At 53.3% G+C, this 16,128-nt stretch overlaps 1 protein-coding gene across 2 annotated transcripts in view; it reads left to right on the top strand.

The window, feature by feature from the left end:
- The first annotated feature begins 8,698 nt into the window (after positions 1-8,698).
- The window catches only part of KCNH2 (potassium voltage-gated channel subfamily H member 2), a 32,392-nt gene continuing 24,962 nt past the window's right edge, over positions 8,699-16,128 (top strand). Inside the window, exons 1-2 of one of the 2 annotated variants that reach the window (XM_081283080.1) lie at positions 8,699-9,216; positions 12,032-12,262. In XM_081283080.1, the coding sequence (XP_081139206.1) occupies positions 9,141-9,216; positions 12,032-12,262 (307 nt within the window). In that variant the 5' untranslated portion in view covers positions 8,699-9,140. Of the gene's footprint in view, positions 9,217-11,936; positions 11,953-12,031; positions 12,263-16,128 lie in introns of those variants that run through there. The other variant, XM_081283081.1, reaches the window with a different exon arrangement.

Genomic DNA, 16,128 nt, shown 5'->3' with positions numbered 1-16,128 from the left:
TGGCAGGACAGCACACGATGGTGGGAGTGGGTGGTGGACAGAACTGCTTATCTCATGGTGGCCAGGGAGCAAAGCTGTGAGGTCTGTATTTTTCTGCCCTGTGACTCCCAGTGACCATCCCAAACCAGCAAACAAGACATTCTTGACATGTTCATGTTGAGGAGCCGAGGCATTCCCATTCTGTGGTCTGCTCTCCTGAACTCCTGACCAGGCAGCTCTGGGGACTGCTCACCCCAGTTCCTGGAGGGCCTGGATGTAAACAGCACTGCCCCAGAAGGCCGACTGCACTGGGCCCTTTCTTTTTCAGAGGAGAGAGACTTAATCCTCTCTTCCTGGACATTTTGAGCCCCCCATGGCAACTGGCCTCTGCTGTCACCTTCTTCTGCTCTCCAGCTCTTCCTCCATGAGAAGGACCTTTGCTGGACTGGTGATCTTCTAGGGACAGAGAGGAAGTCCTCACCACAGTTCTCAGCTCAATCAAATACCCGCTAAATGCTCCTCCCTTATAAAACCTTCCCTCTCCCCTCTAGACTTGAAATGACCTCCCTACTCTGAAGTCAAGAGCATTCATGGTCAGCACCACCTCTTGGGCTTGGGATGCAGGATGATGAGACTTCTCTTGTCAGCTCTGTGTGTGTGTGTGTGTGTGTGTGTGTGTGTTATTGGGGATGGAACACAGGGACATTTTACTACTGAGTTCCACCCCCAGTCCTTTGAAAAATTTTTTTAAATTAACTTTTTTTTTTTGGTGGTAGTTGGGATTAAACCCAGGGTCACTTTACCACTGACCCACATCCCCAGACCTTTTAAAAATATTTTAGTTAGAGACAGGGTCTTGCTGAGCTGCTTAGGGCTTTGCTAAGTTGTGAGGCTGGCTTTGAACTTTCGATCCTCCTGCCTCAGCCTCCTCAGCTGCTGGGATTACAGGTAAATGTCACCACACCCAGCAAAACATTTTTTTTTTTTAATTTTTAGAAAGGGTCTAGCTAAACCACCCAGGCATCTTGAACTGGTATCCTTCCTGCTTCAGCCTCCTAATTTACTAGTATTCCAGGTGTGTGCCACTGTACATCTGTAATCTGTTTATTTTTTATTTGTTTTTAGTTATACATGGACACATATCTTTTTTTGTTTGTTTATTATTTTCTTTTTTCTTTTTTTTTTAAAGAGAGAGTGAGAGAGGAGAGAGAGAGAGAGAATTTTTAATATTTATTTTTTAGTTCTCGGCGGACACAACATCTTTGTGGGTATGTGGTGCTGAGGATCGAACCCGGGCCGCACGCATGCCAGGCGAGCGCGCTACCGCTTGAGCCACATCCCCAGCCCCTGTTTGTTTATTTTTTTATGTGGTGCTGAGGATTGAATCCAGTGCCTCACATGTGCGAGGCAAGTGCTCTGCCACTGAGCCACAACCCCAAAGCCCTGCGATCTGTTTTTGGTTCCTGTATTGTCTGAGTATGTGTGAACATCTTGTCTTCCCAACTAATTTCAAACCCTGTAAGGATGGGGACTGGGTTGTAGACCTTATATTTTCCTAGGTGTTCTACACAGAGTGAGAACATGGAGAGAGTAATGGATAATTATTTGTGAATAAATAGGGGGTTGGGGGAGGCGATGGGAAGATCTGGAAGAACTTGGGGTCTCTTCTCTGGCCCTAGCCATTGTTTGGTGATCGATGAAGAGGAGTAACTCCCTTTGGGACATGTACTCTCACCCTCTATCCCCACCAAACTGGGGTTGCTTCTCAATTCTGTCTGATTTAGCAAAATGAATAGAGAACAGATCAGTAGAGCTGACATGGCCACTTCTGTCCAGAGTGCGCTGGGTCTCTCTCTCCTTATTTATTTATTTGTTTTAACTTTTTCAATACGTGGCATGTAATCTCCAACCTAGCACTTACCTGAGAACCAGGAGACTTGGCTTCTTGTCCAGCTCTATTTCTAATTTGTAGCATAACCTCTGGGAAGAGTCTTCACCATTCTGCATCTTTTTTTTTCAATATTTTTAAATTTGTAGATGAACACAATACCTTTATTTTATTTATTTATTTTTATGTGATGCTGAGGATCAAACCCAGTACCTCACACATGTTAGGCAAGCATTCTACCACTGAGCTACAACCCCAGCCCCTGAATCTTTGTTTTGCTGTCTAAAATGGAAAGGTGTTTACTTTCAGCTCTTAACATTCCATAAAGCAACAAACCTCCTTCTCACCCCCCAAAATCCAGAGAGCTTCTGGTGTAAAATTTAGAGGTAGATTCATATTGCTTTTTTTAAAATAATATTTTTTATTTTATTTATTTTTTAGTTGTTATTTATTTTATGTGGTGCTGAGGATCGAACCCAGGGCCTCGCACATGTGAAGTGAGCGCTCCACTACTGAGTCACAACCCCAGCCCCATCATAGTGCTTCTTTTTTAAAAATATATTTTTTTAGTTGTCAATGGCCCTTTATTTTATTATTTTTATGCGGTGCTGAGAATCCAACCCAGTGCCTTGTACATGTTAGGCAAGTGTTCACACTGAGCCACAACCCCAGCCCCTCATACTGCATCTTTTTGGCAGCAGTGGGGGTTGGGGGTTGGGTAATGAAGGAGGAGGGCACATTTTGGATGCATGTAACTGAAACCCAGGTTTCTTAGCACTCACTGCAAACCAGCTTTTGCTTCATCATATGCTGTCTCCTGGAACTACCGTCTAGATCCAGAAGCCTCTCCTGGTTTGGGGTGGATGTCTTGTTCACTGTATCCTGAAGAGGGCCCCCGTCTTGGTCACCTGGGCTGGCCTCTTTGGTTTCTTGCCCAGCTTGGCATGAAGGGCTTTCAGCACCTTGGACAGAGACAGAGCTCCAGCCTGGCTGGAGGAATTGAGCTGCCAAGAGAACTTGGGCTCTCCTCTGGGGCCGGCTTCCCTAGCAGGGAGTCCAAAGCATAGCTTGCTCCTTAATATTTTTCATTCCTTCAAAGTCACCCCCCAAAATCCCCGATATATGTCAAAGAGCATGAGTTCTGCAAATTATGAGGGCATTGCTGAAAACAACAACAGAAACTCAACCTATTTACTAGCAGCACATTTTAGATGTTTAGTAAGCATATTTTCAAAAGAATACATGCAAATACAGCCTCCAGACAAGTGCCCCATCCTCCTTAGAATCACAGTCTCCTTCCCACAACTCTGGAGCTGTTACCACTCACTGAGCTTTGGAGCCCCTCTCTTGGAGTCCCTTCTTGTGTCTGAGGATCCCAGTCCTTAAACCAAAGGACAGATGGTCATTATGTCCTCAGGTAATGGAAACTTACACTGGCACCTTCTATTTCCCATTTGGGGATAAGAATAGACTGGTGAGAGGACCCACAACTGAGTCCTATCATGATCTGGCTTCCTCTGTGCCTGGGCAGACCTTTGTCCTTTAGAGGGTGCGGCACCATCAGAAACCTTCTGGTTGCCCCCACCCCCCAACTCCAGCCTCCTCCTTTGAATTCCCCTCCATGTCTCCTCAGTAGCAGCAGATTTTTTTCATGACACAGGCCCATTTGTCCTCTCTCCCCAGTTGGAGTATGAACTCCTTGTGGGTGGAGGTCATCTCGCATGTTTGCTTGTTGCTAGTAGACCATAGCAGGTGTACAGGGCACTGATGAGTCTCTAGGGCTTCTCACCTGTCATGTTTGAACACTAAGACTGTCTTTAAGGGTCTCCTGCTCCACTCACTTTTAGTCTGAAATAAATATGTAGAATGGGCGATAATGCTGTTTGTGGATCAACCATTGGCCCCCAGGTAGCCCAGGTTGAGAGATCAGAGGCAGGAGGTGAGGGGAGTGGGTACTGGAAGAAAATGAAGGGATTGTTTATGGGTGGGTGTAGCGTAGTATAGAATTAAGAAATCACTTGCTTTGAGACCTAGAAAGGCTCTCAGAGATCAGTTTGTTTGATCTCCTCATTTCACATGTAAGGAAATTGAGATTTAGTGATACTCCTAAAGTTACCCAACAGATGGGCCCTCGCTATCACATCTGACCCAGTTCAAGTCTTTGACATTTCTCCCCTGAATTATTGCATAGCTTCATATGGCAGATTACCTTTTTTCAAGGTGATCATGTCAAAGTACCCATATTTCACCACATAATCATTGCATATTTTATGCCATGATTTTATGCCATTTTTTTATTTTGCAAAAAAGTGGGATTATGCAAAGCTCTTTTTAAAAAAATGTGCTGGTATTACTTAAAATTCATTTATTACTGACTGTCTTTGGTGCAAGATTAGGTGCACAGAACACTTGTAAACATATGTTAATACAGTGATGACGATGAAGTATTGAAATGCAGTATCTCATCCCACATGCTCGTCTTCCAATAAGACAGTGACATTCCTCCAGGGACAGCTGGAGTCTGTGTTTCTTCTTGAATTTGATGGACCATGATTATTACAGAAGTTATTTTATGTGACTTTCAAGGCTAAGTATTTAAAGGTGGTACAGCTTCTGCTGGTTTTCTCTTGGGATACTTGCCCTTGGAACACTACTGCCATGCTATGCAGACTCCAAAAAGACTTAGTGTGGATGTCTGGCCCCAGCCTGAGCGCCATTCCATTGATAGCTAGCATCAACTGTGGAACATGGGGAAGTGAGTCTTTGAGCCCCTAGTTTGGAGTGGCTCTTAGGGCCCAGGAGGGTTGTGGCAGATTCTGCATGTTATTGGTATTAGCGTTGGGTACTTTTCTCTTTGTCCTAGATCTGGGAGTGGTGGAGGTGGGATTTGGTAGGTAGCAGGGCTTTGCCATCAAATAGAGACAAGTGATCCTGCCTGAATCTGTCCAAATTGCAGGTCCATGAAGTTCTGGGATGGCTGTTATATAGCAGTATTTAATAATCACCTCATATCTACTTCAGTTTCTCCAATCTATTACAGCACATTTCCTTAAGCTAACAAACCTTTGTTGGACAAAAGGAGATATGATTTATACATTTGTGAATAATGCATTTTTAGCTACCACCACTGTTCCTTCAGTCTGTCCCCTTTACATACAGTCTAAAATTCATACTCTGCAGTCCTCTGCAAATGGTGCTAGCCTACTGCTCCGTGTCACCACACCTGATTTGTCCTTAGACAGACCTGATCTCATTCTCCAATCTCTATACCTTTACCCATGTTGTTCCTTCTCTCTGCAATACTTCTACCCTGCTCCAGCCTGATCTTTGGGGACCTGCTCTGAAACCTCCTTCCCTCACCAGGCTCTACCGGTCTCCTGCAGTTGAAATGAACTGGCACCTCCTGTAATCCCACAGCACTTACTGCAGACTGCACAGTTGCTGTCTGCCCACTGCCTCTCCCAAACCTCACTAGACTGTGAATCCCTGGGGGAGGGAGCCTGGCTTATCCCTCCTGTCACCCCACAGCATCTGGCACAGAGCCCAGCATACAGAAGGCCCCCAGGAAACATTTGTTGACACCACTAGTAACAGAACTGGAATCACAAGTCAATTCTCCTTAATCCCAATATTCAGTACCTTACTGACTTCTTCTAATACCACCAAGCCCGGAAAATTTCCCACCAATGGAGGTTGGCAGAAGACCCTGGAATGGCCAGGGGTTAGCAGGATTGCTGCCTGTGAAGCTGCAGATGGCAGTGCATGAAGGGAGCACTGGCTCCTGGCCTTGGGTTTTAGGTGGGTCCCTCCCTCCCTCCCTCCTTCCCTCCCCCTTTTTGCTGTCAATACATCCTAAGCAGCTACTTCTGGGGTGGAAAACATGCTGCATCTTTGATTCTCTTCTTCTCCAACTTAAGTTCATATCTGAAAGCCTCTTTATCTGAAAACCCAGTTGTATAGAAAAACAAAGCCCCACTATGTGATCTAAGATTCCCCTTGAGCACCAAGAGACTGTTTTTCTGCTCTCCTCTCCTGGGGTTTCCAAGGAGCCATCATCTATAAGCTGTCTCTCCTGCGCCCATCTGACTAGAACTGTTTCCCAGTCCCCTGTGGATGTCATTGGCTCTCCTGGGCCTGATTTTGGCTGTGTCTTCCCTGACCCACTGCTTGGGTGCCCCACCAGCAGGGGCAGGTTTCAATTTCTTTTTCCCTCCCAGGAAAAAGAGCGAGTCCTGGCTTGGCTCCCTCAGACTGAGCAGGAGCAGAGAGTAGGGTGGGCAGGATGTTTTCTGCAGACTTTTCTCCCTAAATTGTCTCTTTCTGGGAGCTGGGAGGAGCCTATGTGTCTCACTATAAATTCAGCTTCTCCCTTTCCTCAGTCGAAGGCAGGGTGGGGGAGAACTCCTGCCAGGAATAGGCCCTGAAAATGGCTCTTAGGGCCCCGAGGTGGGTTGGGGCAGATTCTGGATGTTATTGGTATTAGGGTGGGTACTTTTCTCTTTGTCCTGGATCTGGGAGTGGTGGAGGTGGGGAGTTGGTAGGTGGCAGGGCTTTGCCATCAGCTTGTCTGTTGTTAGTGCCTGGCATGGGGAGCCCCAGGAAGGATGCCTTGGGGAGAGCTGTCCTGTTTCACAGCCTCTCTTCCTTGTCTCAGTCTTTGACTGTGGGGGTGGCTCTGTGGGACCGTCATCAGGCTTTCCCCTGAGCCTCCAAGGAAGTCAGAAATCTGTATTCAGCTTTGACTTTGTGTGTGTGTGAGGGGGGCCGGGGATAGAGGGAGGCAGAGACAGAGAGAGACACCTGGCCTTCCTGTAGCCAGCTCTCTTCTCTGTACAGGAGAAGGACTACTCTCTGCCTGGTCTCTCTTTTATTGTGGGGATTGAAGGTCCCTCTGACTCCTGACTTCTCTTTGGGATAAGAGCAGAGGTATATCCCAGCAACATGCGCCCTTTTGTGAGGGACAGCTAGCCACATCAGATGAGTAGCTTCTTCCCTTTGGGACGTGGCTCTCTCACCCCCTTGGTCTGGACAGAAGAGCTACAGATATCTCTTTTCATTTTCCCCTCCAAGACTGTTCTTGGCCTTTTCTCACTTCCTCTCAGTCCCCTGCCCTGGAAGGGAGAACCCTGTACTACACAAGACAGGCAATCCAAAAGCTACGGGTGGCTGTGGGGCCAGGAAGGGACAGGGTCAGTTATGAGCCCAGATGTATGGATGCCCCTGATGCCAAGTCACAAGTGAGGAAGCCTGTGTCACCCCAGGTCCTGGGTGTCTTGGAGTGTGAGTGAGGAAGCTGCTGGAGGTGGAGAGGGGCCTCAGAGATGACTGTACAGGCTGGAGCCTCTGGACTTTTTTAGCATCAGTTGGTGGAGCCACCTCCTTCTCTCCCACAGACTGCCTCCCTGAGTCACTGCCCACCCACCAGCAAATAAAAAAGGGTGTCATCTGCTGGCCAGTGGCCCCATTTGGCCCCACTGTCTGCATCCCTCTGCTCCTGGGCAGAAGATGGAAGTTGGTAGGGAGGTCTCACCAAGATCTTTCCTTTTGCGCAGTCCTCCTTCTGGACTGCTGCTTTCTCTGCCCTTTGTTCTTCCCCTCCCCCCACACCCCAGGATGGTTCTCCCTGGTGACAAGACCCAGCCCCTTGCTCCAAGGACAGAGGCAGCTGCAAGCCCTCAGGAGCCCCCACATGGCCCCATCCATCTAGGCAGGCCTCTGATCCCGGTTGCAGGCAGGGGAGGGGACCCATGGCCAGCTCAGCTGCGCTCTCCTCCCTGCCTGCCCTCCTGCTCAGCTGTCAACACTCGCCTCTCCACCCTAGCCAGCCCGGGGCCCTGCCTGGTTGCTCAGGCTTGCGACACCTCTCCCGGAAGACCCTTACTCAGTCCCTGGCTGGGGGTGGGCAGGCAGCAGGCAGACACCCTTATGCCCTTGAGCATCCTCAGGCCTCCTTGCCTAAATAAGGGAGCTGCAGCTGGAGCTAGCCAGCTGGCTGGGGGGAGGGGCCTTGGGCTAGGCCAGGGTTTTCCGAGGGGCTGGGCTGCAGCAGCCGCCACAGGGCCCGAGCCCGCGGATTGGGCCCGCAAGGCTGGCCCTGCGCGGTAGTGGGAGGGCAGGCTGTTGGCACAAGGGGATCCCCTAGCCGGAACCTCACGCTCAGGGCCCTCTCTTTGATCCCGCAGCGAGGAGGCTGCAATTCTTGTCATAATGTCCCTTTCTACACATGGCCCCCACGGAGAGCTTCGAATAACCCTAGAGAGGGCCGTGTGTGTGTGTGTGTGTGTGTGTGTGTGTGTGTGTGTGCGCGAGCGCGCGCGTGTATTGGGGGGCGTGCCCCTCCTAAGACTCACCCGCCCTTATCTCAAATCTTTGCTGGCTTGGGGCTCCAGACTGTCTTGCTCTTTCCATTTTCCTGCTCTCTACTGACCCTGGTCTTCCCAGAACCTAGGCCTCACCCCTGCCACCCACGCAGCCTCTGAGCGCACGCTGTGTGCACCAAGCCGGTGCTTGGCGTGGTGGGGAGGCAGGACATAAGTGACTGGCCCTCTCCCTTCAAATCAGATTTCTGAGCCCCCCAATCTGGTGTGGGGACTCAATGCCCACCCCTTTTCCCTGGCCGCCTCCCAAGCCGGCCGTCGCACCTGTCCTCACGGTTCCCCTACCTAAGGTCCCTTCCCCCTCTTCGCTGCGTGCGAGTCCGGGGGGCTCGGTGGCAGAGCTAGGGGCTGGGGCGGGGGAACACTCAGCGCGGCTCAGCCAATGGGAAGGGCGGGCGCGCGGGGTGGGGGGGAGAGGGCGGCGCTGCGGGAGCGCGACGGGCGGGAGGGGGCCGGGAGGCGGGGGCCGGAGCCGGAGGGGCGCGCGCCGCATTAACCCTTCCGCGGCCGGGCTGAGCCGCAGGCGCTGCCCGAGCCGCGGGCGCCGGAGCGGCTGTCGGCGCGGCGGCAGCGGCGGCGGGCGGGAGGGAGCCGGGAGCCCGGCGCTCGAGCGGGCGGAGCGCGGCGCTGAGACGCGGCGGAGCGGGGCCCGTGGCTCGGCCAAGGCTGGCAGACAGGTGTGCGGGCGGCCGGAGCTTAAGCGGCTCCAGGCCCGGCCAGCGGTTAGGAGCCAGCACCCGGGACCCTGCGTCCACAGCCCAGTCCCGGCCCCGCCCGTGCTCAGCTTGGCCGCAGGGTGCGGAGACCACGGCCCGGCCAGGCCACCCGAAGCCTAGTGCTGGGCCAGGCCGGGCCGGGGTGGGTGGGGGCCCGCCCGGCCCGCCCATGGGCTCAGGATGCCTGTGCGGAGGGGCCACGTCGCGCCGCAGAACACCTTCCTGGACACCATCATCCGCAAGTTTGAGGGCCAGAGTGAGTGGGGGAGGGGGCTGGGCGGGGAGGGGGTTTTGGGGGCGGGTCGAGCTCTTTAGTGTGTGGATGGGGGGGCGTGCCCGGGCCGTGTGCAGCGCCAAGTGCGAGTCACTGGGGGCTGGTGGGCCCCAACGCTCTAGCCAGGGTCCGGTCGTGGGCATGGGATTAAGGGGCCTGCTTTTGGTGCTTGGGACAGGAGGCTTAGCTCAGACTTTTGGGATTCTAAAGTCTATGTGACACCTGAGCGTGCATGGAAGGGAGGAGAGGTGGGAGTGTGCATGTGTCCCCAATTCTGGGAGCCTGGAGTGGATGGGGCCTGTGTGTGTGCAAAGATATGAGAATGTATGTGACTTAAACTGTGGGACCCTAAGAACAGTGTGTGTGCCAATTTTGAAAGGGTTGTACGTGATAGATGGAAAGTAAGGATGTAGGGTCAGAGCCTAATCTGCTCTTGAGAGTGAGTGTGTGTGTGTGTGTGTGTGTGTGTGGTATGTATACATGATCCTAAGCCAGTGTGTCACCCATGAGTTTGACCCTGTATGGGCAGTGATTAGGTGCCTTTGATAAGGCTACAAGAGCATGGGGTCCCATCCTAGGACTTAGGTTGGGCTTTGAGGCGAGCAGGCTACCTATGGTGTCCTTATGTTGTGGATTTTCCTGCTGTGGGCATTATCCTCAAACCCCTTTATGGGGACTTACAGCACCCCTAATGCTGGCCTGACAGGAGAGGCTTCCAAAAGTGTCCTAAGTTAGGTGAAAATTCTGGGTATTTGTGTGCCTATCCCCAAGTCTGCATGTGCCACAGTGGGTGTGACTGCCAAGGCCCCAGGGAGTGGGGAAGAGGGTGACATTCCTTGCCCATGACCCTGTGTGTGTAGAACAACGCGTGCTTGTAACTGTGGTGGGGGGAGGGAGGGGTCAGTTGGATGGGCAGCATTGTCTCAAGCAGAGGAACAGTATGATCCTGAGTGGGTGGAGTCTGACATTGGTGGAGGGTGGGGGTAGGGGGCAACTCTGGGCTTTCATTCCCACAAGTTCTGGGGAGGCTGTGTAGGCATGGGAAGAACCTGGGAAGACTAGGAGGGATTCAGAAGGTCTGGCTTCTGGTCCCACCTCTGCCAAGTGACCTTGAGCGACCCTTACTTTTCTGGGTCTCAGTTTCCACATCTGTGAAGAAGGGTGCAGGGCAAAGGGGCTTTTCAGGTTCCTTCTGTCCCAGTATTCTAGGATATCAGTGAAAGGAGTGGGGGTGGGGTGGGGCTTGCATTCTAAGAAACTTGCTTTTCTCTCCCAGGCCTGGGTGTGAAGACATGGGACTGTGTTTCTTCTGTGGTTGGTGCTCTGGTTTGCCTTGGGTTGAGGCAGGGATGGAGACAGAGTTAGGTGTTTTGTTTTGTTTTGTTTTTTTTCATGAGACCTGGAGTTATTGGCTGCCTGGGAGTTTTGGGGGACCTTGGGAATTGACATAAAGGTGACTCAACTCCAAAGTAACTTCCTTGAGGCCAGGGGCAAGGTGGCTCAGGAAGACAGGAGGAGGCCAGATCCTGAGAGCCTGGACCTGCCAGGTGTCTCTGCACAGGCTGAGCCTTGCTAGGGGGATTGCCCAGGGCTGCAGCCTGAGGGCTGTGCCTGCTGGGGACAGGATAAGAGAATTCCAACTGCTACTGAAAGCCAAGTATTAAAGGCCATAGTGGCTGGAACTTCTGTTTATAGAAAGCTCTTATCCCTGGAGCACCTTACCTGGTACAAGCTGAGGCTGCTGCCAGCCTGCACCTCACCCACCAGCCTGGCTGTTGAGGCAGTATGGGTTCGATGAGTCTAGTTTAGCTGAAATGGGTCCATTGGGGCTTCTCTCCTTGATGGGGCCACTGAGAAAGGCCTCTCATATCCTTGGGGTCACATCCCTTTCCAGGATCTGTTTTCTTACAAGTGGGCCAGTGTCTCAGGTCCAACCCTGGGCTCTAGGAATTTCCTGGGTTTGAGCTGCTGGTCCCTTCCCTTGCTTCCTATGACCTTGGGCTTCCTCCTGTGACCCTCAGCTGTTCCTCTGCTTTGTGCCAGACAAGGTTCAAAAGCTGACTGTCATTTATGAGCTATAGGACTTGGGCATGGTGCCGAACTTCTCTTGAGCCTGTTTCTTCATCCATAATGTGAGGATGATGACACCTACCTCACGGGGTTGTCAGAGTTCCAAGTGAGATAAGGCACTGTAGGAGCTCTGCGTGTTACTTCCCTCATCCTCTTTGGTACCCACTCCCTAGCTCCTGACTGCCCTTGGAAGTCTTGGCAGGCAGTGACATGGCAGGGTCTACAGATACATGGAATGATTTCCTAGGAAGCACCTACCCCGCCTCCATGCCCCAGCCTAGAGAGCAGGGATCAAGAGGAATAAGTCAGAGGAGCTGATGCAAAGGGAAGGCTGGCCGCCATCTCTGGCCCTTCCCAGGCTCCCTCTCCGGGCCCAGTGTTTATCCCTCCGCCGCGGCTGCTGACACGCGTTGCTGACACCCGCCCAGGCTGGCCTCACTCCGGGCGCGGAGGGGGTGGCGGGCCGCTGGCGGCCTGCCCCGGGGAAGCCACGCAGCCAGCCCCAAGGGCCTGGAGGGAGGGGGCGCTCCACCAGGCTGTACCCCGCTTGAGGCACCTGTGTCGGGATCAGCTGCGTTCGCCCACTGCTGGGGACTCCAGTCCCCGTCGTGCTCCCCGCTGCGGGGAGTGCCCGGACAGCTGTGTGTGGTGAGACAATGTGGGGAAGAACTGGGAACCCGTGAGACTGGGGTCCCCGCTCACGTGCCTGTTCATCCCCTCCCCCCAGGCCGCAAGTTCATCATCGCCAACGCCAGGGTGGAGAACTGCGCCGTCATCTACTGCAACGACGGCTTCTGCGAACTGTGCGGCTACTCTCGGGCCGAGGTGATGCAGCGGCCCTGCACCTGCGACTTCCTGCATGGGCCGCGCACGCAGCGCCGTGCCGCCGCGCAGATCGCGCAGGCCCTGCTCGGCGCCGAAGAGCGCAAAGTGGAGATCGCCTTCTACCGGAAAGATGGTAGGCGGGGCCTGGGCGGGGTCATGACCAGAGGGCGGGGCTGAGAGGGATGAGGCAGGGGTGACGTGGGGAACCCGAGGGGGGAACCCCGGTGGGGCAGGACCCAGGGCTGGGGGACAGCTAGTGAACCCGCGGGGTCCTGTGGGGGGGGACCCAAGTGGGGGCGTGTCCGTGTGCCAGTGGGGTGGCAGGGTCTATGTCTTCACCTCACTTGCTCTGATAGATGGTTTTCCATGTGGCCCACGGGCTCTTAGGCTGCTTGGCTGAGGGTTTGACACCTCTGGCTCCTTCCTCCGGTGCAGGTGTGAGCATGTGTAGCTAGGTGGGTTGGAGTGGGATGGGGCAGGGATGGCAGGTGCCTGTATGGATGGAGGTCCTGGGTCAGGCTGGGGGGCTGGGCGCTGACATCCGGTCACAGGGATCTGGCTATGCTAGGGTAGCCGCTGCCAGGTGACTGGACCTAGAGATGTCACCGAAGGTGAGGCCAGGGAGGACTTGAGGACTCTAGCTCGCTCACTGCTGCCTCACTCCCGCTGCATTTCTCTCCCGCTGCCTTTCTCTCCAGCACTTTACCAGCACTTGAAGGGAGGTGTGTGCCTCTACCCTCGACCTCAGTTTCCTTTGTCTCAGCTACTGAATGCCCCGCCCTTCCACCCGCTCCTGCGCCAGGTGTCTCTGCTCAGCCACCACCTCCCAGCCCTGCTGCTCTGGGTTTCCGGAGAGCGGATAAACAGAGCCAGGCGGGCCGCTCCCACTCTGTGCCTGTCTTGTTGGGGTGGGCTCTGCTCAGGGAGGAAATGCAGCGGGCCTAGAGGCCTGTGGGCATCGGAGGACAGTGAACAGAGCTCTGGAACTCGCATTTGGACTGCCTAAACCCTGCTGCTCACCACTGTGTGTCCAGTATGTATTTATTGCCTGCCTCTGAGCCGGGCTTAGAGCTGGGCTCTGGGACACGCAGGATAGACAAGATCTTGCCCACGGGAAGCTTGTCAGCTGTGGACAATCCTGCATATTCTGCCTCCTGCTGGGCAGGGAAGCCAGTGAGCATCAAACCCCCCAGTATGTGTGGCGGAGGGGCCAACACCACCCTGCAAAGGCTTGCATCCTTCACCTCCCTGCTTTTTGCTGGCATGCAGTTTGTGGCATCAGTTGCCAGCACCCCTAGAACATGGCCACTGTAGCCCTGTGGAAGAGGGCTTTGCTCACAGCACATGGGGTTCTGCTGGTAGGCAGTCAGGGGCTGTGAGGCTAGATCCACACCCTGAGGCAGTGGGCAGGTTTTACCTCCTGGACACTAGGCTGCAGGTTCACTTACATTATCTTGTGCAATCTTCACAACAGCCTTGAGAAGCAGATGCTATTTTTATCTTCAATTTATGGATGAAGAAACTGAAGTTCAGAGAAATTAAGAAATTCCCCAAAGTCACATAGCTGGAAAGTGACAGGTTGGGAATGGATTCCCATTTGTCTGACTTGGGCCCTGCCTGCTCTATTTTGCTGTTTTTCATATTGAAAACCATATCAGAGAGTTACACATTATTTTATGTGAAACTTTTATTTTAAAAGTTTGCAAACCACTGGTTTTATGAAAGAATATGAACACATCAATCCTGGGTTCAGGTCTAATGTGAGAAATTATGTGACTTAGGTCAAGTTGGTTGATTTCTGGAGCCTGTTTTCATTTCTGAGATAGTGTAGGACCCTCACTAGGGGGCTGAGATTTTGAGAGAGTGCCTGCAACAGGTTCTTCCTCCACGAACATCATGCCAGTGCTGTTGTGGATGTTGGTTGCTTTTGCTGGTGGATTTGGCCCCTTGGCAGGAGAAGTCTGAGTGGTTTTGTCTTTGGCCATAGCGTGCGGTCCTTTTGGGGGACCTGGCCCTCTCTCCTGGCCCAGGCCAGCTCCTTAAGGGAGGGGATGCTGTGGGACCTCTTCTGCAGAGGCACTATCCTGGGATCTTAGTGACCTTGAAGATTACCTAATCTTGTCCACTTGAGTTACAGATGGAGAAACTGGGGAGCAGCGGTCTGGTTACCAGCATATCAGTGCAGGGAGTGGGTGCAGGACCTAGGTCTCCGTCCAAGTTCAAGCTTTTCCCCTTTCCAGGTTACTACTTCAAATGGGGCACTGACCCAGAAAACCCTACGCCAGCTACTGCCTGGCCCCTTCTTTACTGTTGCCTAGTTTCCATGGGGATCAGGTATCATCTGGTCTGTTAGCCGGCAGGTTGGCCTTGGCCCTTGGCCACCTGGGGCACTATGTATCCTGGCACTCTAGGCCTAGGAAGCAGACAGATTTCTTCAACCTCCCTCTTCTCTGATTTGAGACATGCAGTTCTTGGTGCCATCCTGAGATAGTGGCCTGACCTGGACCGCATGTGTGCGTACTGCTGGGTGTCCAAGCAGAGAGGCAGAGGGGAAAAAGGCCAGTGTCACCTCATGTTTCTGTTCAGGCCTTTCCCTGGGTCTCTGCCTGGCTAGCCTTGAGGGAGTGGGTCCCTGGGCTGCAGCTCTAGGGAGGAGGCAGGGCTTTTTGCTGGCAGGCGCCACCAAGGACAGCTGTGCTGTGTCCGTGCCTCTAGCTAGCTCTGTGCAGTCTCAGGGCCTGGAGCCAGACAGCCCCATTATTTAGTTGCTGGGACTGCTGGGAGGTGGGGAGGCTAGACTGGGGGAGTGTGGGCTGGAGGAAGAGACACAGCGTGCCCAGGCTTTGCTGGCCCTGTGTGATGCCCCTTAAAGTCAAGCCCAGGATTAAGATGGATTTGCAAGCTCAGCCCAGTAGTGTGCGGTGGCAGGCCGGGAGGTACCTTGGGCAGCAGGTGTTAGCTGAGTACAACCTGTGCTCAGACACTACCATAGCTGGGGCAGGTGTGTCTCTTCCTCTACCAGGCTGGAGGAAGTCCCTTCTCTCTCCCTTCCATTCTCTGCTCTTTGTTCCCATCTCTGGGCTGCCTGCCCATCACTGTGCTTTGCTGCCTGCTGTGTCCCATTCTCTCAGCACCTGCCCTGACTAGTTGATTCTGTCCCTTTGGTTTTTACTTCTTTTTCCCTCTCTCTCCTTCTTTACTTCTTTTTTTCTCTCTCTCTTCTTCCTTCAGCACCCCTGAGCCTTCCTCTTGTTTCTCTCCCTCTCCTCTATGGGGCTCTGTCTGGAAGTCTGTGTCTCCCCATACCTCTGACTATTTTGGTCCTGTTTCTATGTCCCTGTGTCCCCAGGAGCCTGTGCGTGGGTGGGGAGAGGGGTGTCTCTGGAGAAGAGTCTATTAGCTTCTCCACTCCAGCTGCAGGCCAGTTGCCATGACAACAAGGTCAGAGGGCTCCAACTGCAACAACTGACTCTCAGGCTACAGGGAGGGGTGGGACCTGAGGTCCAGACCTGCTTCTCAGTGTGCTGTGACCCCAGAGCCCCAGAGGTGACCCCATACTCACTGGGATACTCTTATCCCCAACTTGGACCCCAGCCTCTCAGGTGCTCCTGCTGGTACTAGCCTCATGCCATTGGCCTCCTGCCATCCTCACACCCCAGGCCATCTCTTCTGGTTCTCTTCTCACATTTCCCACCCGTCCCTGTCCCCTCGAATCAGAGGCCCTGCTCTGTTATGCCAAGGTCTTCCTTCTCCAAATCAGATGTCCACTTCACCTCCCCTGTAGCTCTAGACCTTGCACTGGTCTAAACTGGTAAAAAGGAAGCTTCTTTTTCAAAGTGGGAAACCTTGAGCCTGGGAGGGCAGGGGGGATCAGAGGTTGGTGCTTGGCTGTTTTGTCTGGGTGTCCAGGAAAGGCACCCAGAGTGATTCCAGGAGGATCTGGGAGCTTAGATGGAAGGGAGCATTTTACAGTGAGGCTGAAGCCATTGCGGGGCTTCA

The sequence above is a fragment of the Spermophilus citellus genome, assembly GCF_964194105.1.
Source record: "Spermophilus citellus genome assembly, chromosome: 3".
Taxonomy (NCBI): domain Eukaryota; kingdom Metazoa; phylum Chordata; class Mammalia; order Rodentia; family Sciuridae; genus Spermophilus; species Spermophilus citellus.
The sequence above is the reverse complement of the archived record's forward strand: the minus strand, read 5'-3'. Positions and strand labels throughout refer to the sequence as shown.